Here is a 27,737-nt window from a genome sequence, read left to right as displayed (position 1 = left end):
CTATAAAGTATTTACTGTGCTGTAAGTATTTTACACAATACAAAAAACAGGGATGACATGTCAGTCAGCTAAATGCTAGCACTAACATGCTAAACCCAACATGCTTGGTTGGGTGTGCTCATGTTTGATTGAGCCATGGGATGCAAAACAACCTAAAATGGGTTTCTTTCAACTAAATTTTTTTTCCCCTTCTTTCAAGGAAAGGTTAATCCCACAATTAAAATTCTGTCATTGAAATGTACCCTGTACCCTGTCCCACCAAAAATGTATGACTTGTATGTTCTACGGAATAAAGGTTTAGGCCTATACCAAAGTGTGTGTGTTTTTTTTTTTTTTGTGGACAAAAACAATTAAGTGAGCTTTTTTCTAAATGTTTTCTTTTGTGTTCCTCAGAAAAAAAGTCTGTTGTTGGTGTAATAAAATGTATGTGTACAATATATATGAAACATCAAATCCACAAAGCCAGCATTGCAAAAATATGTGTCCATTTGACATTCTGAGTACCAGTGCATGCTAATTTTCCTCATTAATGACCCATGTTGCTCTCACCAGTCTGAGCATCAGAGCTTGACAGTCATTGCAACAAAGGAAGGCTACAAATGAGACATTACGTTCTGCACATTTCCCTCCACGGTATTTATTCACCCTGTTTTTTTGGAAACACTCAGAGAGGCTGATATCACCACTGGAGTGTTTACCAGAGGCTGGAGTGACTCTCTTGCAAAGCGAGCATTCTCCAAGTGCTGCTGAAATTGCTTTCGTTTTTCCTCCTCTGTTTTAAAGTACTCGCGCTGAGAGAAACACTTAGCCAGCGAAGGGAGAGCAGCCTGACGTGAGGTACTGATGAGCCTGCCAATCTATCTCCAGACACACAGGTATCAGCTGGAGTGGTGCCAAATAGCAGAGGCTGTTCTGCCTATATACTGTGAATGGAGCCCTGAAAGTGTAAGTAGGCCCCAGTCACTTATATCTGGAGGACGTTTGGGATGAATAGGGCTTGAACTGAGTACAGTGATGCTGTACGGGAGGAAGGCATAGAAAGAACCCCATAACTCAAGGCTAGTTAAGAGCTGGTCTGATAGCATTACAAATATGATCTGAGTGACAATGTTGAGTCTTTAAATTGTGATATGCGAGGAGACCGCAAAGGCCTCTGAAGATTGTGATCCGTGGCAGTTAAAAACAACAATTATTTACAGTAAGAATCTTAAGAGTTTAACTTACCCCGTTTTAGCGAAATTCGTCCAGTAAGTCATTACCACCGCTGAAAGCATGACATCGTTTTTGGAAAAATTGCAGTTAAAAAGATCAGTAGGGCCAATCATGGGAATTCCAAACACATAAGGCACCTCGTCTCCATGTGCTGAATCCGACCAGCTAGGTTTCATTTCACTCTGACAATGGTGGTAGAATGCATAAAAGTACGTTGGAGATCCGTACTGAGCATGAAGGTCTGCCGTAGCTACCGCTGGTGCCACCCATTGGTGATCGGTGAAGAGTGCTACCAGAGTCTTTCGTCTGGTCTCCGGATTCTCCTTGTCAGCCCAGTCGGTATACATGAACTTGATGGTTTCTCGGAGCGTATCCTTGCCCTCGGGATAACCATAGAGGTGGTCCACAAAATCAGATACAGCAAAGTCAAAATCGTTTGCAGAGACACCATCCTCACTGTCCACGATGCCATCCACAAATTTAAAACCCTCACCCTGGTTGACGCCAAGCATGATGTCATAGTTGAGGAACTCTCCCTGCTCCATCAGAATTTGGGGATCATCGGGGATGACGTCACCATCGATAACTGGACCAAAAGCAATGTGGTACTTGGCCTGTGTGATGTACTGTTCGATCAGCTCCTTGTAGTTTTTGTTCTGCAGACATTCCACCAGATCTATAGTATCTAGCATGTTGCAGCCCACCTTCTCAGCTAGTATACGGGTGTATTTGGCTGGCTGATAGTTGACGGCCCAGCTTGATAGAGCAGTCCCACTCTGGATGATGGCTTTCTGAAACAAATCTGAAAATAAAAAGAAATAGAAAGAAACAGCAATTAATATAAAAAAAATAATAATAATTGCCCAACAATTTTAACTACTTGACGTGCGAGAAACAAGTGAGGTTTGTTTCTTATGTGTCCCACAAGCACGATTGCGCTTCCATATGAGATGTGCCTTAATTAAGCATGTGCATTGATCAATGTTTTATGTGAATAAAAGCCTAAATTAAATCTGATAATGAATCAATCATGTCTTTTTAGAAGACTTGGATTACACTACTTGATTAATATGGATTACTTTTACAACGTCTTTGAACTCTTTGAAGCATAGTTTTGGGTGAAAGGACTTTTAAAGGAAGGAACATAAATATATCAGGTTTATTTATAAATATCTTCTTTTGTATTTTAAAGCTGACTGAAACTTTCATGGGTTTGAAATGACATGACAGTGAGTAAATGACAGATTTGTTCAATTTTTAAGTATTCCTTTAACACTATTCAAAGTGAGAACTGAAGGACAACAATGATCACAACAATAATGAAATTGAAGAAACAAATATCAAGGTGTTTGTATACTTCATATGTTATAATACAATGTCTCATTGGAAACTTCAGTTGGACATTGCCAAAAAAGGACTTGAAAATCAACGAGCATGTAGAAAATAATGCTTTGTAATGAGGCCTGGGATTTTTGTCCCGTCATATTGTTATATGGGTAAGTAATATCAGTCAGACGGCAACTAATATGCATGTGTCTTGTAGCTGTACCTTTGTCAGCTCAGCCAGGCGTGGCCATAACACGTTGACACAGATTGTGTCCTAGAAAATAGCAATACCTCAGGGCACGGACCTCACTAGGCTGAACCAAGGCTTCTGACGCACTGACACTGAGTGGAAAAAATAGCCTTCACTCAAGTTTATAATGTCAAAAATATGAAAATATATCAAGGGGAAAAAGTCAGTAGTGTCTAGAGCTTTTTAAAATATTGGGCATTAAAAATATTAATATCAATGCCCAGACAGTGGGGCTTAGCAGACCCTTCCCATAAAGCAAAGACTTATAATATGTGTTAAACTGTTAAAGTAAGTCCAAATCAAGCCCAGATGCATCATGGGTATGTCATGCACATTGAGCTGTATATGTGGAATCTTAACATAATGACAAGAATAAAAACAGGGCATATCTGCATTTTCTTTTTGTTTTAAAATAAGCTATTTTGTAGATCAGAAAATGGTTTGATATCCTGAAGAATGTATGATTAATTTTATTAATTAATTATCTTCTTCTTCTTCTTATAAGTAGTATCAAGCATAAAATTAAAGTTGGTTATTTACTTATTGCATATTGCAAGATGCATTGCAAAAAAAATGCTAATGGATGAACATCTATGTCATATGGCAAACATAAAAAAGCTCAAGGCATTTTCTTATGGTACACCATTATACTCTTTAGAGTGCCTGACATGTATCTGTAGACAAAGGGTTCAGATGAACAGTAGGAGTAACAAGTGAAAATAAATGCCTTTGCTTATTTCACAATTTACATTATGTAATTCATTCATAAATCACAGCCGACCTTTTAGACCGGAACACCCGGAGAGAACTGTACATCTTGTCCTGTTATTTTGATCAAATATGGCATTTCCTTATTTGGTGTTGTGTTAGTGCTAGAGTAACTGTAGCCAGAGGTCATTTGATCCATTACTAGATTTCGTCTGCTATCTAGCCAGACTGGACATTGAATGTAAAATCTATTTTTATAGTGGAACAATTGGGTTTCAGATGAATGCCTTGTAGGGGTTGTTGTTACAATGAAAATGACATGCAGCCAGGCACACTGGGACAGAAGATTCTACCTCAAAGAAACAAATGGAAACACTTTACAAAAAGGTCTCATTAGTTAACGTTAGTGATTGCATCAACTAACAATGAGTAATGCATCTGTTACATAATAATGTGTTAATGTTAGTTAATAAAAATTCAACTGTTCATTGTCAGTTCATGTTAGCTCATGTTCATTAACAAATATGAACAGATATGACATTTAAAGTTAACATTAACTAAGATTACCAAATGCTTTAGAAGTGTTTTTCTTTAACAAGGCAACATGCATAAACGGACTAAAACAGGGGTGTCCAAACTCGGTCCTGGAGAGCAACTGTCCTGCAGAGTTTAGCACCAACTTGCCTCAACACACCTGCCTGGAACTTTCTAGAATGCCAAGTAAGACCTCAATTAGCTGGTTCAGTTGTGTTTAAATAGGGTTGGAGCTAAACATTCCAGGGCTGAATCCGAAATTGCCCCCTAATACCTGTATTACTATTCCCTAAGTCCACTAATACAGTTCCCTTGAAAGAGTAAATGAAAAAGAGTGCGCAAATTCAGATACATCAGCTGTACACCTGTTATTGTGGTGCAACGTGCAACTCAATAGCGGTTTCGGACAACATAAAAAATGGCTTTCCCCACAAATAATCCCAGTTTGGACACCCCTGGACTAAAATTTGTTAATGCAAGTCACATGTGAGTTAATGGCTCTCTCATTGGTCATAAGTGCTCCATTTATGTTCAAGGGTTTCTCTCATAGTGGGACAACCGTTTTTATTTTTTTTTATTTTTTTTCATTACTTATATGTATTTATGAGTCTGGACATAAATTAAGCAATGTTTCGATGCACCTATTTAGCAGAAAAGCAATTAGATGGTATTTACAGATAATACTGTAGGTACATATTGATTGATTTGCAATGACGTCCTAGTGCACAGATTTGACCTCATCTTTGCTCCAGTTTATCTAATTCATTCTACTAGCCAAACAAATAGTGTTGTCTGTAATACAGTAGAGTTCATGCATAAAGATATTGGTTCTTTCATCTGCTGAGTCAGACAGCTATCTCACCAAATGTGAACCGCTCCAAAGTTTGTATTCAGTTGGGCTGAGATCACCTGAAGAATTGTTTGATCCAGATCTGAATTTGATTGTCATCTTAAATGAACAAAACTACGAGAGAAAATGCATCATAGTCCGGAAAAAATGTTCAAAACGACCCACATGTGAAATCCGTCTTAATATCTCATATTAAATGGCTCTCTGAAATGCTTTTTCTGATTGATCAGCCATGACATTCCAGGACCAGTTATTCCCCGATTGTGACCATCGTCAATATAAGCTGTGTAATGAATGACCACTCATCCCTGGTATTTGAGGCCAGCACTTCTTTCATGTTTCTCTTATACCATAGACTGACTTTCTCTCTTTTGTGCCTCAGTTAATGCCAGTATTTACTGTAATTGAAACCGGAGGACTTCTGTATGTTGTAGTGTTTATCTTGTTTTCAGTACGATTATTATGTACACTGTAATGGATTATGAGGTAATAAACAGGTACAAATGTAAACCGGCTTCTTCTCAAATCAATATCCTATGTACCTGTCATTATTTATGTTGTGAAAATGCCACAATGAAATACAGGAAACTGGGTCAAAACCATTACACTGGAAACCAGAGAGCGCTCAGAAATGTTGTGTGACACTTACAAGACTTCAATGAATGAGTGAATACACAGGGCTCATAGGCAGTTAACAAGGGTAATAACACACAGGTGGAAGTCCGGGCAATGGGTTATGGGAAATGCAGTCCATGATGAGATAAAGACAGAAGGAGTGCCCTCTGCTGGCTATCAGGCTGGCAGGCGTGACAAGAAGAATATAGGTAACACTTTGCAATAAGGTTTCATTTGTTAGTGAATCAAGATCAAATATTATATTTGTTAACATTAGGTAATGCACTGTGAATTAACATGACATTTTTTTTATTTACTAACATTAAAAATGTTAATAAATGCTGTAAGAATATATTGCTCATTGTTAATTCATGTTAGTTAATTCATTAACTTAACAAATGTTAACAAATGAGAATGAAAATATGCATTTATTTGTGATAACAACCAGCTGGATGTTGTCACGGCGGTGTGTAGACAGACTGAAGACGCAGGCAGATGATGAAGTATAAACGCAAACTTTAATAATAATCCACATACGGGGCAGGAAAACACACCTTACAATTAACGTGACCAGACAGAGAATGAGAGTGAGGGTAGATCTAAGGGGCTGTTTACACGTTTTCAAATAAAAACGTAGAATTGTTTTGTTGTGTAAATGTTTTGGATGCCTGAAAACGCAAACTTTTGAAAACGGGTTTCAAAGTGTACGTTTTTGAAACCGGTCTCCATGTAAACAACAAAAAACGTGAATCTGTGGAAACGTTGACAACGTGCACATGCATATTACGTGTTCAGTCTATAATGTTTCATCGCCATCTAATGGTCTGGCAGCAAAAAACAAGGTTTTTAGTCATTTTCACGGATTCATGTGAATGAGGATCGTTTTGACAATGGTGGTACCCTGGAAATACAGAGTTCTCGAGAGAGCACAATTTTTATTTTCTCAGCGAGTTTACTCAACTAGTGTTGAGTAATAATGCTCATTAAATATGCCCCGCTATCTGAGCTGCACCAATCACATCGGGCTATCTGATTTAGGCGGGCCAGAGGCTAGATGACATTAGTTATTAGTAAACATTGCAAGATGGCTATGGATGAACACCAGTTGTTTGAAACGGCTTTGGGCGCTACAATGAAATATTTAGACTAGCCTTTTTCTCTAAAAGAGGAACAGAAGATGCCGCTCAAATCGTTCCTTTGCAAGAAGGAAGTTTTTGCTGTTTTGCCGACCGGATACGGCAAAAGTATAATCTATCAGTTAGCTCCGCTCAAGTTCGAACCCGAAGACAGACACGAGAGGCGGGAAACAGAGTAGACGTGATAAATTTGAAGTTGCAAAAGAAAGAACGCCGCGGATCAGGAGGTGAGGTGAATTAACATACTGCAATAGCCTGAACTTAAGTTGGACCCAACTTTTCAAATGTAATCAACATTTTCCTAAGTACTAGATGTGTTGGGCTATTTAACATGACATTATATTATGCTGAAACGAACGAAATTACTCGAAAAAAGATTCGTTTATTTTGCTGAACGAGATTCATCCGAGTCAGTAAAATGATCCGAACTTCCCAATGTATTGTTGTGATTGATCGTAGTGTTAGCCAATTGCGTGCAGTGAGATTTTCAAATGCATGCTTGGTGCCGCCCCTCGAGCCGGCCGTTTTTCATTAATCGACACCAGACTATTAATCTTTCAGATTTAGGTCTGGATTTCCAGGCTACAATGGTGGTGGAAAACTCAACAAAGAAAAAAGTTATCCATTTTAAAGGTAGGGTAGGTAGGATTTATATAAAAACTTTTTACCAAATTTGATTAAACTTTCTATATATATCAATGCATAATTAAAATGTAAGTACTCTGATAAAAAGAGTATAAAAATCGAGTGACTCTAGACCGTTTAATCTTCATTAAACACAGCTCATTATTTCCATTCGGGACGAATCACAGGATTGGCTTGCGCGACTCTCACTCTCCGTCGCCATGACTACCGCCGCTATTACTGGCTCTGCCCACGTGCGCGCAGTCGCGCACCCGTTTTTAGGTGGGAGTGAATGGAATTAATGAGCTGTGTTTATTGAAGATTATATACACTAGAGTGACTCGTTTTTTTTATACTCGCTATTTCAGAGTACTTGCATTTTAATTATGCATTGGTAAATAAAGACAGTTTAAACAAATTTGAATAAAAGTTTTTTTTAGACAATTCTGACCTACCCTACCTTTAAGCGTTTCGTTGTCGTGTAAACATACCCTAAAATAGGAACTAGATTATTAATTGAACATAGCTGAAGCAAACAAACTCATAATGTCCAAAACCGTAGCAACCAGGAAGTGCAGGAATATAAACAAAGGAAAACAGGAATTGAAGAAATACAAACTAAAAGTCCATGAACTAAACTAAACTGAACATAATGTTGACAGATGTACATTATCCCATAAATTCTGACTTTATATCTCACAATGTGACTTCATTATTATTTTATCTCACAATTACCCATTTAATTGTTTTGCTCCAGGTCAGAAATGGGTTTGATGGTTTGATAACAAAATGGTTTGATAACATTGTACTATGTCTAATTGTCAGTTTATTACAAAATGCTTTTTACCTTCTGAATAGTGTGACAGGGTCAGCAAGCTTACACAGGATGCCCCAGCTCCTGATCCAAATATAGTCACCCTTTTTGGGTCGCCTTTGAAAGCCTGGATATTCTCTTTGATCCACCGGAGTGCTTGGATCTGGTCCAATAGCCCATAATTCCCTTTGGCTGCCTGGTCACCTGTACTCAGGAACCCTAGTGAGACAACAAACATACAACATAATATTAATTTATTTTCAGGGGGGGGGGGGGGGGGGAATTGCAGAAAAAGCTTTTAAATGTTCAAGTAATGCATTGCATATTTTCATCAATTATTTTAATAAAAATATATATTTTCCCTTGTTTTCTTTATAACATTTTATTCCTCAGGGATCTGTAGGCCATTTGATTAAAACTTGTTTTCATTCTAATTGTCTTTCTCTTGACACCTTCCCTCCCAGTCACAAACACATACACACAAAAATCACCACACTTGACATCTGAATAGGCCAAGCATAGAATTCTAAAAAGAGACCCTTAATGGCATGCCACGGTTACTTCATGTTAAGGGCACTAATGGCTGCCCTCGAAATTGTCTCATTATTTACCTCTGGACCCAGTCTGTCCCACTACCCTTTCACTAAAGTCATCATTGTGAAGAAAGAATCAAAAAGACACCACTTCGGGTGCAAGAGACATGCTGTTAAGGAACAGAGGATAGTTCAAGGTTGCATTTTAGACTCTAATGGGGTTATTCGACTGCCTTTATGGAAAATGCTGAGGTTACTTCCATGTTAATTGATACAATGTATCTGCTCATTCAAAGTTGAATGTGGAGGTGCCTATATTTCCATTGGGTTAAGGCTAATTCACTCAAATGACATGCGGAAATCTCTGTGTGGGAGAAAGCTAGATTCTAATCAAAATTGGCATTTGGATTGCTAAAGGAGGGCAGTCCCTTCTAATTAAATGGTGATTTGTCTTAAGGCTTTGTTTGACAAAATCACTCCTTATTTGAAGAGACACTACATCAAAGTGACAACTTACAGCAACAGATATTTCCTCAAAGACGTTTGAATAAACCAAATTGCTCCGATCGGCTTACAGTATGCATGCCAGCCTCTTTTAACAGGCTTGTCAATGTGTACAAAATCACAAACAGGTTGACAAATTAGTTGACTGTCTTAAACCCATTAGCGAGTCCCAGAAAAGCCTCAAGGGTCTCAATTTTGTTCCTTTGCCCGGTTACCCGCTTAGGGGCTGGTCCCAGACAGCTCTGGACAAATAGGATGAGAAGCATGGGAAGCAAAACTAGCCACTGTAGCTTTTTGATAGAGGGACAGATCCAGTTGGTCATGCCTACACAGAAGGGGCTTGATGTGGTAGAGGGATTACAAAGCCCTGAACAGCATGGGTACTGTAGCTCTACTGGATAACCCAAGGCAATGGTCAAATACAAAATGTAATAATGACAGCGAAAGAATAAAAACAATCAGACCAATTCATCTGACTGTACACCTTTATAGAAATATTCTGCTAGAAAGAATTGGAAAATAAAGTATGTCAGCGTGAGGATTGTAAAGAATCCTTTCTCAATACAATCATGATCCTACAGCTATAGCCCTCATTCGGTTTCATGATTCCAGTGAGTTTGCCAACAACATGGAATGATGCTGGCAATATAATGAGGCACACCTGGTGCACATTGCAACCTTGTCCACTATTGTGTCTCTCCTATTTTTCAACCTGATTTCACTGCAGTCTATTCATGTTTTACTCAAGACCATAAAGGAGATAGTGAGATACATCATGAAAATGTTATTTTCTTTGAACATCTGAAATAGAGTTTGGTCTACTAAGGGACAGTTATTTTAACAATTAAAAAAAAATTACCTACCTAGTTTACAAATATATTTTTGTATATAAAAAAAGGTAAAATTAAAAGGCTGTAAGATTAATAAAACAATTAATAATTTAGTTTAGGGTCCAATTCTCACTATTAACTAGCTATTAACTATGACTTTTGTGTCAATAAACTCCTAATTACTGATTATGAGGTAGTTGATACGTTTAGGTATTGGGTGGGATTAAGGGATGTAGAATATGGTCATGCAGAATAAGGCATTAATATGTGCTTTATAAGCACTAATATGCAGTCAATATCCTAGTAATATGCATGCTACTAAGCAACTAGTTAAATATAGTGAAATGTACAGTAAATAGCGAGAATTGCACCCTAAGCTAAAGTGTTACCGTATACAACATTCATTCCTTAATGGCTATATATATATATATATATATATATATATATATATATATATATATATATATATATAATTCAATCAATTATATTTATTTTTTCAACTGATTTGTGTTATCTGTCAGGGGTTAATAGGCAGCAATAAAGTTACGGGACAGGAGTAGTGAACTTCATCCATCTAGTTTACTCGTAACTTCTGTTCTAGATATGTTAAGTCATTACACAACAGTTCAGACTTCCTTTCAAAACAGTAGTCCACATTATAAACCCACCATAATTGTTTTAATCTAAAGTATTAATAGGCCTAGTATATGTATTAATTTCTTGACTAAGCAGATTAAAGATTGCATTGTTTTACATTAACGTATCAGTCTTCTAATTTAAATTGTAATAAACTAATTTGTTCGAACAATTATGTCCAATTATTTTTTTTAAATCTAAAATGCAGTTAATTGTGACTAGATTAAAGTGTGACCCTGTATACTAACTATCCAAATAGTTCTTACACAGTAATAGGACAGAACAGAATGTTTATCTATTAATGTGATTAAAGAAGGAATGTACAAAGGAAACAGGGAGAAAAATGAATCATGATGGTGATTAATTAATTTAAAAAAGGATGTTCTAGTCTTCATTTGATTTGTGAGGAAACATTTGAAAATTACATTTGTAGTGAACTGAGAATATAAAACAGCTTTTCACAGCATGGTACACAATGATAAGAGCTGTGATTCAAGGCATTCAATGGAAAACCGTAATAAAAATGCTGACAATAAGAATGGGACAGTCGACTGGCATGTAAATTATGCACTTTTTTTGTTGATCTCCAAAAATGTTTTCATTGAACTTGTATATCTTCTGCAGTGTGTTTTGCTGCAGACATCACATATATAAGAAAGCCAGGAGCTTTTCAAAGGGCCAGAAATACTGAATATTATATAAGCTCAACAAGCGCATCATAAACCTGTTCACTGAAGGAACCCCACTGGCAGTCCCTAACTTGGTGCCCTACGTGAGATAAAAAAACAGGTTGGGAAAAGGAAAATAACATAATAATTAATGACTTAGTAGTTTATGTAAGCAATAAGGTACGAGATGCTGTGCTGTATAGACTTTTACATTGGAATGACTCAAACTTGTGATCACGGAGAAGGAAGGATGACAGAGAAGGAAGACGCAACTGACAGATGACTATAGGCATGGGAAAATGTACTCGGTTACTAACGTAACCTCGGTTCTCTCTAGAGAGAGGAACGAGTACTGCGTTGTCGTAGCAACGCATTGGGGAAAATCCTTTTCCACGAGAATACTGAAGCAAAAAATTATCCTTAATTTTGTATCAATGTAAAGCGCATTGCCACAGCATACAGACCTAGGCGAGACAGCTCACGCGCCTATTGGCTGCTGTGCGGTAAATGCTTAAGCCAATCGAGCGAGCCCTTGAGTGACGTCACACCCAATGAGGGCACTTCGCGCCCTCCTGCGTCACGTCCCGCCGAAACGGGCGTGGCTTAGGGCTATATATTTCGCTCACAGGCTTATGAACTCTGATTTTTATTAAAGCGAAACAACCAGAGCGCTTACACGGCAAGAAACGCAGTACTCGTTCTCTCTCTAGAGAGAACCGAGGTTACGTTAGTAACCGAGTACGTTCTCTTACGAGAGATACTCTCGTACTGCGTTGTCGTAGCAACGCATTGGGGAACACCCTGTAAGACGCCGTGTATGCAGTGATCCGACACCATAGACCCAGAGCACTGAGCTGGGGTTCATATAGTACATAATCACCAGAAAATGCACTCTTTAATGGATTTATCTGGGTAGCCGTGAAAACGGCTGTTGTGTGCAGGCAAGCGGCCAGTGAGACACGCCTGTTGGCTGCAATGATCGCTGGCACAGTCACTTCGCTTGGGACTGAACGAGCGGTGAGCTTCGGTGAGGGTCCGGCCGCAGCGGGACTTGAACACCGACGCTTCCCTAGCAGTGCGAGGATGTCTTCGGGGGCTCTGTCGCGGGCCACGCGGTGCGGGGCGGCGACCGGAAGAGCGAGAGCGCAGTCTCGAGCTCTGCGTCTGGCGGCGTTGAGAAGAGGAGCTGGGCGGCGGTCTGGGCTGTGAACTCTGAGCAGGTGGTTTCGCACGGCCTGCTGCTGAGTTGGAGCACTTCGGCAGGAAGTGCTTCATCGCCTGGGTCGCCTTCTGCACCTCAGCATACCTGTCGGTGAATTCCTTCACCGATGTCCCGAAGAGGCCAGCAGGGGAGAGCGGGGCGTCGAGGAACGCGGTCCGCTCCGCTTCTGGCATGTCTGATAGCGTGAGCCAGAGGTGCCTCTCAGACACGGTGAGCGCCGCCATGCTCCGTTCGATGGCTTGGGCCGCAGACTTCGAAGCGCGAAGAGCCAGGTCTGTAGCGCTTCTCAGATCCGCCACGCAGATCGCATCGGGTCCGTTCTCATCCAGCTTGCGGAGGAGATCGGCCTGGAAAATCTGCAGCGTCGCCATGGAGTGCAGCGCTGACGCGGCCTGTCCGTTGGCGGCATAAGCGCGACGGAGCAGGGATGACGTCGTGCGGCAAGCCTTTGAAGGCAGCGCCATCTTAGCCCGCCGTCCAGCGGAGGGCGGGCATAAGTGGGCCGCGATAGGCTCTTCGACCGGCGGGAGGGAAAGGTAGCCTCTGTTCTTAGCGTTGTCAACCTCGGAGAACGCTAAGGAAACAGATGACCTCGTCCTCGTGGAGAACGGGGAAGTCCAAGCTCTCGCGACCTCCTCGTGAAGCTCAGGAAGGAAGGGGGCGGGCTTAGACGCAGGCGTAGACTTTTCCCCGGGCAGAAAAGAGCCATCCAACCGGTTGTGGGCGGGCTGCTCGGGCGAAACCCACTCAAGGCCAAGGCTCGCCGTGGCTTGAGTGAGCACGCGGATAAGCTCCGCCTCGATGCTCGCTCTCTTTCCTTTGGTCGCGGGGGCAGGGGGCGCGAGGTCTGCAGAGCTCGCCCAATACTCGCTGCCGGACGCCAAAACAGAGCACGAGTCCTCATCCCTCAGCATGGCGTCGATCTCGTCGATGTCGGAAAACACAGGCTCCTGGAACGACGCCAGGCGAGTCCGCAGAGTCGCCAAAGGCAGAAGTTTGCAGTGATGGCAGCCGCCATCCGCAAGAGCGATAGCCGCGTGTTTCTCACCCAGGCAGGAAGCGCAAATAACATGGCGGTCCCCGTCGCTGAGTGTGGCTCGGCACGAGCCGCAGGAAGGCATCTTCGGAGAAGACGCGCTTCAGATACAGGAAAAAGTGTGAGTCGCGCCGGCGAACTCACACACACTCAATAAGGAGGTCAAAGGATATAAGCGCCGGAACGCGCAGCTGGAAGGCGAAGAAGGTGGCGGTGCCAGCGGCTTCACGTCCTCTCCCGCTGAAGTGCTCTCTCGACGGCGCAGCTTCTTCCTCGGATCAACGATGAGGTGTCTTCGCTGAAGGATTACAAATCAGTTTCGGCGGGACGTGACGCTCATTGGGTGTGACGTCACTCAAGGGCTCGCTCGATTGGCTTAATTATTTGCCGCACAGCAGCCAATAGGCGCGCGAGCTGTCTCGCCTAGGTCTGTATGCTGTGGCAATGCGCTTTACATTGATACAAAATTAAGGATATTTTTTTGCTTCAGTATTCTCGTGGAAAAGGATTTTCCCCAATGCGTTGCTACGACAACGCAGTACGAGAGTATCTCTCGTAAGAGAACCCTGTTAACCCTTTCACACGTAAGTTTAAAATATTCTAACTGACCCCCCAGCGTGAGTTTTTCAAGGCGACCGTTATTTAGAACCTGTCACTTTATCGTTTCCATGGTGACGCGTCATTGCTTGTCACGTGACACAGCGCAAACACAACACAGCGCTGAATGAATAATGATCTGCTTTTATGCAATTTTCTCTTTTTGATTCGAAATATTCAAAAATATGTTAGATATAGCATGAAACACAGATATTCCGATTATCAAATATGTGCATGTGGATGTGTTTGGTTGTTTAAACCCTTTTATAACGATCGCGTTAGTTGAGCTGTATGCGCGATGGGCGGCGCCATGTTAGTTTGTGCTGGATTTACAACACGTCAATTCCTCCACTTCTCACGAAATACATGAAAGTAAGTGGCAGGTTAACTGGGAGAAGAATAGGGTAAAATGTAAAGCTACTTACACATTGTGTATCTGATATAAATAAAACATGTCGTCTTATTATGATGGAAAGGATTATTATTGGCGCTTCCATAGACATCTGTGTGTATTTTACAAACTCAAATTCATTGGTTTGCTAGTACTTATGTGATTTTAAATGCCTGAAACCTAAAATAAACATTATGTGTTGAAAACACTGAATAGTTGTGATATATGACAAGCGCGAGCACGTCCATCTCTGGCTCAGCGCCAGCCAACGCGCGAAAGCACATTTGAATTTAGCAGTTGATCACGTGATGCGCTGACCGTTCTAATCACACCGGTGTGATCGTACGCTCCAGGGACCAGCCAAGACTGATCACACGGGTGTGATCGTAAGTGCGAAAGGGTTAAAAGGACAAAATATCGTAGTGGACATTCAAACAGATTTTTTTCATTATGAATATAGGACTGACCTGAAGGAAAATGCTATATCTACTGTAAATGCAGGTACACTCGCTTACTCGATCTCTCACAATATTCTACAATAGCTTCAATGAACAATATCGATGAGATCATACATGTGTTTAAGTTGTTAATAGTGGTTGCTAGGGGTGTTGTGTAATGATACATAGAACAGTTGCTATGTTGGAATTGGAATGCCAACATTCCACAGGCCACAATCAACAACCTGATCAACTCTATCTATGCGAAGGAGATGTGCCCCGCCCCTATATATATATATATAGATATAGAGAGAGAGAGAGAGAGAGAGAGAGAGAGAGAGAGAGAGAGAGATATGTATAAAGCTCATTCTAAAGGTTAATGTGACATTATTTTCTTTATTTTTTTTCCCCCTTTACAAAGTATTACATTAATACTTGGCCAAATGTTCTGGACAGTTTTGTATTAGTGTTTGGATAGACACTCCGTAACATTCAACAAGGATTGATTCCAGTTCCCGGTATGTTGTTCAAAGTAAGACCCTCACTAATCCTTTGCTGTATTAAATCGTGAAGCCAGCGAGAACTGCACGCTGAAATGTAGGTCACCTCTCCAAATACTATGGAGAGATCAGAAGGCTGAGCGACAGTAATAAAAAGATCTTGCCAGACTCACAGCAAGCTGCTGTCGCTAAAACACTTCCAACTGTATTCCAAGCACACCTCAGCAGGACGTATGGAAGGAAAGGAAGCTCACACTGATGTCACCACTGCGATGTAAGCTGAACAATTATACACTATAGCAACAATTCCCAAATATGTCTGCAATGACAGTTATGACTTCTAGGGGGGCAGTAAAGTAAACAGGGGACCTAACAGCATGGGAAGATAGTTTACTTGATAAAAGCAGTAAAACATAAATAAAAAGTATCTTAGGATAGAAGTGCTTGTTTATTTGGTGGAACACAAAGCAGACATTAATGGTTAGTTCACCCCAAAATTATTTCATCATTTATTCACCCTCATGTCGTTCCAAACCTGTGTATGCATTATTTTTGCTGCATAACACAACATATATTTTGAAGAATGTTGGTAACTGGACAGTTTCAGTTTCTATTGACTTCCATTCTTTTTTGTCCATTCAATTGAAGTCAATGGGACCCAAAACTGTTTTGTTACCAACATTCTTCAAAATATATTATTTGACTATCTACGGAAGATCATCTCCTTGTTCCACGAAAGACTGAAGATCAGGATTGAAGTAAATTATGACAGAATATTCTTTTTTTGGATGAATGATTCCTTTTCACCAAAGTTAACAAAGGATTAAACTATTGTGTGAAAAATAAACAACAACAGCTTTGGCTCAAGCAATCAGCCAGAACTAAAACCTCTGGAATTTAATGTAACACAGTCACATAATCGTGTATGTACATTTTATACTGGCCTGTAAGAGGATGGAGGATATAAGTAACCATAAACTATACAGATAAAAAAAAAGGGTGGGTGGGGGGGGGATTAAAAATCTCGAGGCTGAATCAAAAGTTACACATTCTATGTGAAGGTATCAGATGATATTTGTTTTCTGTTATAGGATGTCACTGCCATACTTGGGAACAAAAGGGACTGTACATAATCTCTGTTTGTATTTATTTATTGATGTTTAATAAATATTTCTCTACACATGCAGGTATATCGAAAACCAGCTATTGCTTTTTGTCCTTTAGACTTTTAATGACTTTGGGAGCTGAAGCATGAATAGAAAACACCTTGTAGCTAAATCTTAAAAACATGACAGCTCAGAACTTTGTACACATTTATTGAAAAGTTTCTGCAATATGCAATAGCCCTTTTTACTTCGTGGCTCGCCAATTACCTGTGACCTTTACGACTATGAGTTTCATAAACATAGCTTTAATCCAGACACAAACATACTAGAACTTGAATGATTTCTATCTTAACTACATCATATTCAAGAGAATAACTGTGAGCAAAATAATATATATTGATTTCATTTCTCTGTGATTATGACACCCTCTAAAATAATGACTGAATAATAACAGCCACAATCATCAAAACTTGTCTTTTAATGTCAAATCCTCCTTTTGTCTTCAATACGTACATTCAGCAGCAGTCATTAACTAATGTTTTTTTAATCAAAATATGCAAAAGACAGGAGAGAATGGAAGGAAAAAGGAAAAGAAAGCCCGTATTCTGACAGGCTGATGGTAATTGTGTCTAATTGTGCTCACTGTCAGGAATCCCTTTGGCTCTCAGATGAAATGTTAATTTTCTAAGAAGGAGAAGTGAGAGGAGCGTTCTGGATTAGCTCAATTGAGGTCAGGTCATGCACATACACAATACCAAGAAGTAAAAAGGCTTTATTGGTCACTGTCTTTGTTTCAGAATGATGTATGAAGAGCGGTGATAAAGTCTGGTACGGGATATCTAAGGTACAGTTGCCGGCTACAATGATCACCATTAGGGCTGATGGGACATTAACCTCAGTCCATCAACTTCTATCAGTACATACTAGACCTCAATCTCCAGTTGAGATTATATTTATTGGGATAGTGTTCTCAGGGAAATAAGAGTGACCACAGCTTGTTTGACTATACTGTGGAACACAAAAGGTAAATAAAATAAAAAAATAGCCTATATTTCTTTTTTCAGTGTGATGAAAGTGAATGTAGTTATTTTGTTTATGAGAGAATTAGCGACGACTGTTTTGTGAATGAATAGTGATTTTAAGTCAGATGAATCAATGAATCAGTTGATCCAGTTCACAAAAACGGTCGGACTAATTAGTTCACAAAATGGAATGTCACGGTTCTCAAGTTCAATTCACTGACTCAATGATACGGTCACAGTGATTACCAGCCCAGATTCTGAGTGAATAAAGACTTAAAGGTATAGTTCATCAAAAATGAAAATCTCTCTTCATTTACTCACACTTATGTCATTCAGAACCAGTATTTCTGTTTTCTTCTGTATAAATATATTTTTACTCATTTTGATTTTTTTTTCTCTAAATAACTAAATAATGACAGAATGTTAATTTTGGGGTGAACAATCCCTTTAATTGGAAAAAGACTACGAAAACTACCAAACTATCTAAGAATCTCTGATTCACTGGCCGCATGTCAAAAATAGTTTGCTATTAGTTTACAGCACAATAAATCAATGTAGTTTTTTTTTTTAATTCCACTATGATTGTGATCAAATTGGTTATAAAACTGATAAAAGCACTGACAATGCGTTACTTTGAGATCCATATTGCTCCTTACATAAATATATACAAAATAATATCTCTGTTCAATGTGCAGTTATGTTTCAGCACAGATGTACATGAGTAAATCATATCTGGCGGATTATTTGTTATTCATGTAGAGTCTCACGCAAACACAGCGATAAACACTTGGCTTTTACAGAAATCCTTTTTTGTCTGTTTGATAAAGAAGCGCCTTAAAGGGTTTATTTGACATTGCTGCTTTGTTTCTTTATCGGTGTATTTGAAGCCTTAACAAGTAAACAAAGCCCATCTTTTTTTGCACAGATACTGGGAGAAAGATGTGCAAGATCATAAACAAATAAATAAATAAATAAATAGTACATTTATTTATGTATACATGTTTCTTCCAGCTCAAACGAAGGATCTTAATCTTCTCAAACCTTAAGCATAATCATAATGCCACAAAAAAAGAATTGAATGTCAGATCTGCCAACAGAAACAGTAAACAATCATGTATAATGTACTGGCCACAGATATCATTGCTGAGTGGATTACCATTAATACTCACATATTTTTTCACACTACTGTAAGACTATCGTAAGAAAACCAAAGGACTGGTATCTCAGTGGGTGTATTTACTGTAACATAGCAAGCTGCTATTTACAGCTTTGGGAATGCTTTCAAAGGCAAAACATAATGTACGTTTTTTACTTACTGTTTTTCTCCGTATATAGTACATGTAAGGGTTAAAGTCCCTGTAAAGGCAATTCTAAAAAAAAAAATCTAAACATTATAAATGTTAGAAATGTATTGCTAAAACATATTACAAAGACTGTGAACTGCGAAGTACTGTGTCACAGTGAGGCTCTGTGACTAGAGACTCTTATTTTGGAGAAGCCTCTTATAATGACACTGGACTGCGAACATACATACATGCATACTTTTCACACTAACATCCTAACACACTATCTGTTTTGTGCATATTTTAACATCAGTTAACGCAGATATATGTGTGTCACGGGTTGTGTATTGTTACGTGTTGTACCTGTCCTCTCCATGTCCCTTTCCTTTAGTTTAATGTTTACTGGGTTATTCATTTCTCTTTGTTGATTTATGTATTGTTAAGAACTGAAACAAGACCGGTAACCATGTTAAATGTTTGTTTATTTTCAATTAACCACTTGCAAAACAATAAATTGTCATACTTACGTACTGGAACATTTTACTTCACCAAGCAGACAAAACCCGGTCACTGTAACTGCCACCATTTTTGAATACCTCTTTCCCGCCAATAGTAGGCACAGTTAATTGTTCTCATGTGTGAGGGGGAGATTGGGGTTCTGTTTGATTCTTTGTTAAACATTGTTTAACGTTAATAATTATTTGAGTTTGTTTTGTTTTCAATGTTTATATATTTTGGTATTATTCTAACAGTTTATATCTTTGTTACTGTTGAATCTATTTAGTTTGCTCTTGTTTAAATTCCTTTATCTTTAATTACCTAATGGTTTGGTCCAGATAGGAGGGGCTTAGCCTTTTTAAGAAGGCGCCTCAGTGTTGTTAGAGGCTCGTAGAGTGAGTGGTTGTATAAGTTATTGCTCTGTATTTGGGTCAATTTATTGGCATAGCCAGAGTTGTGCAGATAACTTTGAACAGTTTATTTTATTTTTATTTGTTTATTTTTCTTTTTTGGATTTTCACTGTAAATACCAGATGCACTTGTTGGATTAAACACTGAACTTTTGACCTCATCATCACGTCACTTCATTTTTACGCCTCCATCTGCCGGTACATCCAGAGCAGTGGTGCTGCTACTGCTGGTAACATCTTTGAGGCCTCTTTGTGGCAGTTGGCACACCCCTGACTCTGTTACATACTGAATTGTGGAGTTAGACCGTTAAACAGTTTTTCACCATTGCTATTTTCCGGATTTTTTGGGTGGGGCTAAAACGGGGGCTCGATGACGCACTGGAGCCCCTGAGCTCCTGGACACGCCCCTACTTGATGACGCACTGGAGCCCCTGAGGCTGGCTGCTCCTAACAATATAAATAGAGCACATTCGCATCAGTTTGGCGCTCAATCGCGAGTTACTGTCAGTACTATTATTACTACAGCCTACAGTTTGCTAGTTAGCTATGCCTTCGTCACGGAAATGCGTACCTGGATGCGATCATGTACGAAACAAATCGGTGTCCTTATTTAAATTTCCGAAAAACGATCACATCAAGAAGAGGTGGATTAATTTTGTGAAGAGCCACCTTGATGGAGAGCTGAGGATCACCACCAAAACCTGCCTCTGTAGTGATCATTTTACACGGGATAGTTTTATAAACTTTCGTCGGAGACAACTGGGATGCTCTGATAATCCGCTGTTACTGGTGAGTGGGGCCGAACCGACTATCTCCCGCCTCGGCCTTCATCCTCCCGTCGCGCCGACAACTGTGCCATCATCGGCAGTGCGTGCCCACCAATGAGGGTAGGCTGTGTGCTTATGTTATAATAGTAGGTAGCCGTAGTCCACAGTAAGTAGCCTACTAAATTCTTCAACCCTCTAACGTGATTTTTAGCCAAGTAATTTAAACTATTATCGGTTCACAAAAAAGAGACCGAGTTTTTCATGCATAAAGTCACTCGAGAAATTGGATGTCAGTCAGACAGGTTTCAGTGCAGCCGGCGGACACGCCCCCAGCGTTTGAGACCACTGCTCATTTTTTCAAGATTTTGATAGCTTATTTTATGTACTTGCCGGCTTTTTTTATCATTCAAATTTGGCTGGGTGGCTAATAACACATTTTTCTGTAATATGACAAACTCAGAACATATACATAATTTTGACTTTACAGGGACTTTAATGCCCGACGAGGTGTCCATTGTCCATTAATACCTGACAATGGACACCTCAAAGGGCATTAACCCGCTTATACCATGTTCACTTGCCAAATAACACATTTTTAAAACATTAGTTTATATTTTAATTAGTTTTAAAATCGAAATCTAACAGTTTTAGAACTCTTTTACTAGGTGTCCTACATCACTTTTTAATGGACAGCCTGCAGCCAATCAGAATCGAGTATTCACCCAGACCATGGTATAAGAATTGTTAACCAATTAACAGGTTTTTACGGTCACATTTTTACAGTCTTTTACAGTTAAAATAACAATATTTCTTTATAGTGAAGTCTCTGACCAATCTTCTTCCCACTCATTGCGATTACGTAAACTGCAGTCTGGCACAATATTTGGTGAATTTTTATATACATGTTTTAATCAAATGGTTTACGCTACTCTGAATAAACAACAGGATTCAGACTGTCACTTTGGACTTAATGTAGAACTGTGCCATCAGCCTGAGGTCCTATTCTGATGATACGCTTGCAGGATGTCAGACTGCATGATTTAAATAATTTATGACTCTGTCTCAAATGAGAAATTCAGATTTTATTTTTTTGCATGAAAAAAAAGCACAAGCTATACCATTCCTGTTGCTTGTTTTCCAAAGAATGACACCACTTATGTTAATTGTCTAGCCGCAAGTGTTTCTGAACCTTCCTTTTTTGTTATTTACATTTCAGTATTACAGAGCACCATCTTCCCTGACTCAGTTGCAATTGAGTCACTCTGTCACAATGTTTCATCAAGACTAATCTGGACCAACATCTTTGTGAGTGTATCGTGACCATTAAAGATTTGTCTGCAAAACATAATTGTCTAAACACACAAAAAAAGGTTTTATAAAGATGTAAATGTCAGTTGAATGGTCTAACAGAAAAAATAGAGCTCCAGCACACCTACTGCATGAAACAGAGGCACAGTGATTAAAATGAGCATGTGTAATTATCAGTGAGTCTGTCTGATGTGTAGTGAAAGCACCATCTGTTCTTTATTTAGTGAGAATTGTGCAGATCAGAAAGTGTCTATTTCTCTACCACCAGTGCTGCTGTCTGTCTGCTGTATAAACGTTTATGATTTTGCAGGAAATATGCTCCATTTCTGTAACTTAACTTCTCCACAGCTATTCTGCATCTGCTTTTTTAAAGATATATACAAGGATTGAAAAGTCTTAGACATCCACTGAAAATGCTTCTACAGTATGTTGCTCATTTCAACATTAATCCAGTTTCATTTCAAATTATATTTTGAGTATAATAGTTTGAGTAACAACAACAATAATAATAATTTGTTACATTTATATAGCACTTTTCTTGGCACTCAAAGTATGGAACATATGGAATGGGGAATTGCCTCATGCGCAACGGCAACCAAACTGCGCCAAAACGCCACAACCACTAGCTTATTGGTGGAGAGGATGTAGTGATGAAGCCAATCAGTATATATGATGATGGATATAGGCCAATGGGCAAGTTTGGCCAGGATGTTGAGGTTACACCCCTGCTCTTTCCGAAGGACATCCTGGGATTTTTAATGACCACAGATAATCAGGACCTCGGTTTAACGTCTCATAATGTTAATAGTTTGTATGCTTTGCTTTAATGACAGAAGCATTCGAGCAGGCATAGCCCGCAAATGTTTGTGTAAAACCTGATGATCCTTCTTTCCAGAATCCAAAGAACATCTTCTGCTTTCATTTTCACTGTGTTCTGTTCCCCTTTGCTTTGTTTGTCTCCATGGTTATTGATTGAGTTATGCATTCTGGTTACCTTAATTATCTCTCTGTATTTAAGCCCTCATTCAGATTCTTTGTCCAGTATCGTCTTTATGTGGTTGTGTAACACTCTTACTCCTGAAATATCCTGTGTGTTCTTGTTGGATTTATTAAAGACTGTTTATTTTAGATACTCCTTTGTTCCGTCGTGTGCTCTCTGCAGCCACACCTGATGGGTGCCAGACGTTTGGACACCACTGTATATATTCCTCTAATATATATCCCTGTGTCTATATATAATTAAGTAGTACCTTGAACACCAAAGTACCATGAAACGAAATCCCGGTTCAATGATCATATTACATTATTAATCGTAAAGCCTGGCACACTATATAGTGAACTCATTTTAGATGAGTGCACTTGGCTGACTGCCCTCCTGAAGTCATTCAAGGTCCATATAAGCAAGGATTCCTGCCTTTCACACGCCGTCTATAATGTCCCACAATCCTTCCTTTCTTTATCTCTTTTAATACCATTGTGTGCTGAAGTTTCCATTGTATGCTGAACACTTACAGGAAAAGTTGCATTATTGGCGGAATTTACCGTCATTAATTTTTTTCACTTTTGTACAATAGAGGGCACTATTACACATCTTCTGGAAGTGCAGAATCATGATCAAAACACATGCGAAGAATAAGCATAAACAAGCGATAGATAAATTGCTTATGCAATAACGTGATCATCAAAACTGCCTGAAGTTACCGAATTAAATGCTACCCAGGAAGCGGTATAGAACTGTGTAAGGTTTGGGGGGTAATGATGGACGTGATCTACTCTGTCTATGTTTTAATCATCGGTCTAAAAGGCTAGGCAACCACGAGCGACAAGGAAAGTTTACCAATTATGCTTTATGCACAGTGCTGTAAAAATTGTAAATGTTAGTGACTTTTTATTTTTTTATTGCATGTTTTTCTTATGTGTATTTATGTGGTATATATGTACTATGAAGCCAAAGACAATTGTCCACATCGTGGATAATAATAAAGTAAAGTAAATAAAGAATGCATTATTTTTTATTTTATTTTTTAAGCAGAGGCTCTGTTCTTTCTTTTGATATATTGCATGTTCAGATATTCATAAAACAAAATAGTCTGGGGGCCTAAACATAAAAGTTTTGTGAAAATTAATACAAATGCTGGCACTGGCTGTCAACTTTTTTTTCTTTTTCTTTTTTGTGCTGGCGGGGAAAAAAGTAAAAACCTATATCATTGTTACTACTTGAGGCAATCTTTTTTGTTGTTGTTGTTGCACATCCATTGTGGTCCTATAATCAATAACTGGTATTTGATATTGATATGTTCAAAATGTTCTGTAAAATGTCAGACATAGTTTGACAGAAAAAAATCTAAAATTGCTATCAAAAATGCAAATAAATAAATAAATAAATAAATAAAATATTCCTTATGCAATATAAATATTTAATAGCACAATATAACAATAATATTAGTCAGTGTGTGTCTTTCTTCAAGTGACTCTAGAAAAATTTTCTCTTTGAGAGAAAACTCAAATGGTCTAAAAAGTGTTACAGTGTTATCAGTCTGCCCTTCCAGAAATGCATTTTTTTTTTCCTGGAATTCTTAAAAAGGGAAGGAACGTGATATGTTTCCATACCATAGGCATAGTGTTAAGTAGAGAGCCATATGAGCAGTCAGATCCTGGCCATTTCAGAAGAGAGAAAACATACAGACGGCGGGGAACTGCAGTGCCTTTCCCCACTTAGAGCATGACATATGCCTGTCAATTTCTCTTTCTTTCTCTTTCTGAGTAAAATCCTCATAGACTTTCATTGGGTTTAAAAGGATATAGTGAGGTAATACATACAGAAGGTCTGGTGTGAAGTGAGTCCTCCAGCTCCTCTAGTCCCTCTGAACCGTGAAGAGTGCAATTGGTTACACATCCTTGGAGCCAGGCTATGCCTCCCATGATCCATTAGCGTATGTTCATTTAATTCTGTTGAGGTAATTAGAATCTATTTGACACCCCTAACAGAAGGACTGCAAGGCTTGCAGGATCCTAAGGTAAAAAATAGCCCTAAAGCCGAGGGAATGTACAGTGCATAACTCTTAATAAGTTCTCATGCAAGTTCAGGCGGAAGTTTATGTTTGTGTGTGTGCGAACGTTTGAGTTAAGAGGTGGTTAGACCTCAGACTGCACTCACTTGGACCAATTTGTGGTACGAATGTAATTGGATTCATAAATTTATGAATTAATTTCCATAGACGGTTATAAAATTAGCCACTGCAAGATGTTGAATCTTTACCCCTCATGGGTAGGTGTTTTATCTTTGGCCCCTGAGGCACAAATAAGTAAGTCTTTAATATATGACTCTATTAGACTAAGTTCTGGCAGCATTGTGTGAGAGTAGGATAAGCTTCAGGGGCATGATGTTGTAGAGGACAAAATATTCCCCATCTATCAGCAAAAACCTCAGCGGTAATTGATGGAGTCCTCTTTCTGCTCCACTTGCTGCCATTCTGCCATTGTCAGATAGACATATTTTGATGGATGATGTCTTTTTCTGGACCATGATATATTCTTAACATACTCTCTTTTTTTTTCTTCCTTTCACTCTATTATCTCACACTGAATGTGGTTATTCTCAAGACGTCTAAGGCAAAAGACATCTACTGCATACCTGTATGAATCCTCAATGTTCTATTTACTGTCTTTTGTTCAGAAACAATACATATATTATTGTTCAAAAGTTTGGGATCAGTAAGATTTTTTGTCCACCAAAATTACTATTACGACTGCCGTGTAGTTTAAATTGTGCAGATTGACAAAAGTATAACACTTTTAATAAACTCCAAACGACTAGAAAGACAACACAACAAACCATAACCTTTAATGCAAGACAGAGAACTGAAGAAACTGAGGGCTTAACCCTTCAGAGTTGAAAAGCCTGCAACCCCTAACAATTTAGTTTAAAGGGGTGGTATAATGCCTATTTTTACAATATGTAAAATAAGTCTCTGTTGACCCCAGAGTGTGTATGTGAAGTTTTAGTTCAAAATATCCCACAGATGTTTTTACAGCATGTTAAAATGGTCCCTTTTTGAGGGTCAGTAAAAACCTGTTGTTTCGTGTGTGTCCTTTTAAATGCAAATGAGCTGCTACTACCGGCACAGCGGAGCTTCAAGAGATTGTGTGTGTTAGCAGATCCGATTACCTCACGCAGACACGCACTAAAATGTCAGAAACTGTTCTGTCTTTTATGTTTAAACTGGAGTCGGACAATGATGGAGATACTCAATTAGAAGTGACATCGTAGAATGCAACAGGATGTTTCTGAATGGTTAGTTGATGAATTTATGTTGCTGACTTGGAGTTAACTATTTCAATTAGCATATTCTGTCATGATAATCTATAAAATCGCTCGTGTGGGAACTGTTGTAGGATGCTTACAGAGTGACATGCTACTGCATTTGTGTTACATACTGTATTTCATGCGGCAGCTTGAGCAGACTCACAAATGTGCTCTACTACAACAACTCTTCCTCTTCTCAACATGGACTGTGTGTTCCCGGGGGCGGGTTTATGTATATTTTAGGGTTAGTGATGTCACTAACCCGGGAAGAATGTTGTGAAGTCCCTTCCAGCCGTTTGTTGTAGTCCTTAAAAAAACTATATTTAAAAGCAAACGTTTATGCTCAAACAGCTAAATTACACACCAACTAAAGTTAGAAAAGTGAAATCATAATCAACCAGCCCTCGTTATGCTATATTTTCACCAAATACAAAACCTGTCCTAATTGACAGAAAACAAGTTAACAAAAAGATTGAATCCAATATTTGGTGAACATATTGTATAATAATAATAAGTGATTTATAAGCATGTTTTTGTAGGCCGATAATTTTTGACCAGGAACACCACAAGTGCAACTAGGTGGGAATAAAATAAACATAAAAAAAACATCAAACAATTATCCCTACAAAATTGGGAAGTACCCTGTGTACACAAGTACCCAGTGTGAGCGAAGTCGTAAGTTTTAGCGGCTGTTTACATGACACCGGTTTCTAAAAACATACAACTTTTTATGTGTTTTGGCCGTCCATTTACATGACAATGGCGTTTTGGGTGCCTGAAAATACAAACTTTTAAAAACGGGTTTCAAAGTGCAAGTTTTTGAAAACGGTCTCCGTGTAAACAACAAAAACCAGAATCTCTGAAGACGATGACATCATGCATGCGTATTATGTGTTCAGTCTATAGTGTTTCATTGCCATCTAATGGCCTGGCAGTCACTGTTATACTTTATATGTTTTTGTTCCAGTGGTGACGTCTCAGAAATATGAACCGTTTCTAAAATAGAAGCAACGTTTCTTGTTGTGTATTGCTGCAACGGATGGCTTGGGCAAAAACTATGAAATGATACCTTGTATCATGTGTTGCATTACATCTGGACCAATAACTCGTACAGAATGTTCCTTGTCTCTGAGTTTGTTGGCTTATCATTAGCTTTGACCATCTGACCCCTTTGACCCTTGTTTCCATCTCAGTGAGTGAGGAAAAGCACCCTTTCCCTTTTTCACATGACTTCCATTGCTCGAGCAAACATCAGTACACAAATTTCACTCAGCTTGTTTGTTTGTGTGAGTGTATGAGTTCAAAAATCAATTGAAACATATTGGAAAAAATAATTTCTGTCACTGCTGTGAACTGAACACCACACACAGAATGAAGAATAGCAAAAACTTTCAAGAGGTCCTAGCTGCAGCCTGTAGCACGATGACGTAGTTGGATCAGATCCTACGCGTACTGGACGCGCATGCGCGGTGGTGTGTGTTTTGGTGACGTCACATATGCATGGGCACCCTGCGCGCACTAGTATAGAGTTGGTGAATAATCGCACGCCCTTTGATCTTCCAAAAAGAATACAGTTAAATTTAAATGATCACTTGAGTGACAACTGCGTGATCT

The 27,737-nt window shown here is 39.0% G+C and overlaps 1 protein-coding gene across 2 annotated transcripts in view; it reads right to left on the bottom strand.

Moving 5' to 3' along the window:
* Nucleotides 1-27,737, bottom strand: part of nlgn4xa (neuroligin 4 X-linked a) — a 105,146-nt gene that overhangs the window by 19,877 nt on the left and 57,532 nt on the right. For both annotated transcript variants that reach the window (XM_079615732.1, XM_079615731.1), the window contains 2 exons: nucleotides 8,103-8,288; nucleotides 1,225-2,014 (listed from right to left, as the gene is read on the bottom strand). In XM_079615732.1, coding sequence (XP_079471858.1) covers nucleotides 1,225-2,014; nucleotides 8,103-8,288 — 976 coding nt within the window. The remainder of the gene's footprint in view (nucleotides 1-1,224; nucleotides 2,015-8,102; nucleotides 8,289-27,737) is intronic.

This window comes from Phoxinus phoxinus (assembly GCF_949152265.1).
Source record: "Phoxinus phoxinus genome assembly, chromosome: 6".
Classification (NCBI taxonomy): domain Eukaryota; kingdom Metazoa; phylum Chordata; class Actinopteri; order Cypriniformes; family Leuciscidae; genus Phoxinus; species Phoxinus phoxinus.
Note: the sequence above shows the minus strand (reverse complement) of the source record. Positions and strands in the feature narration are given on the sequence as shown.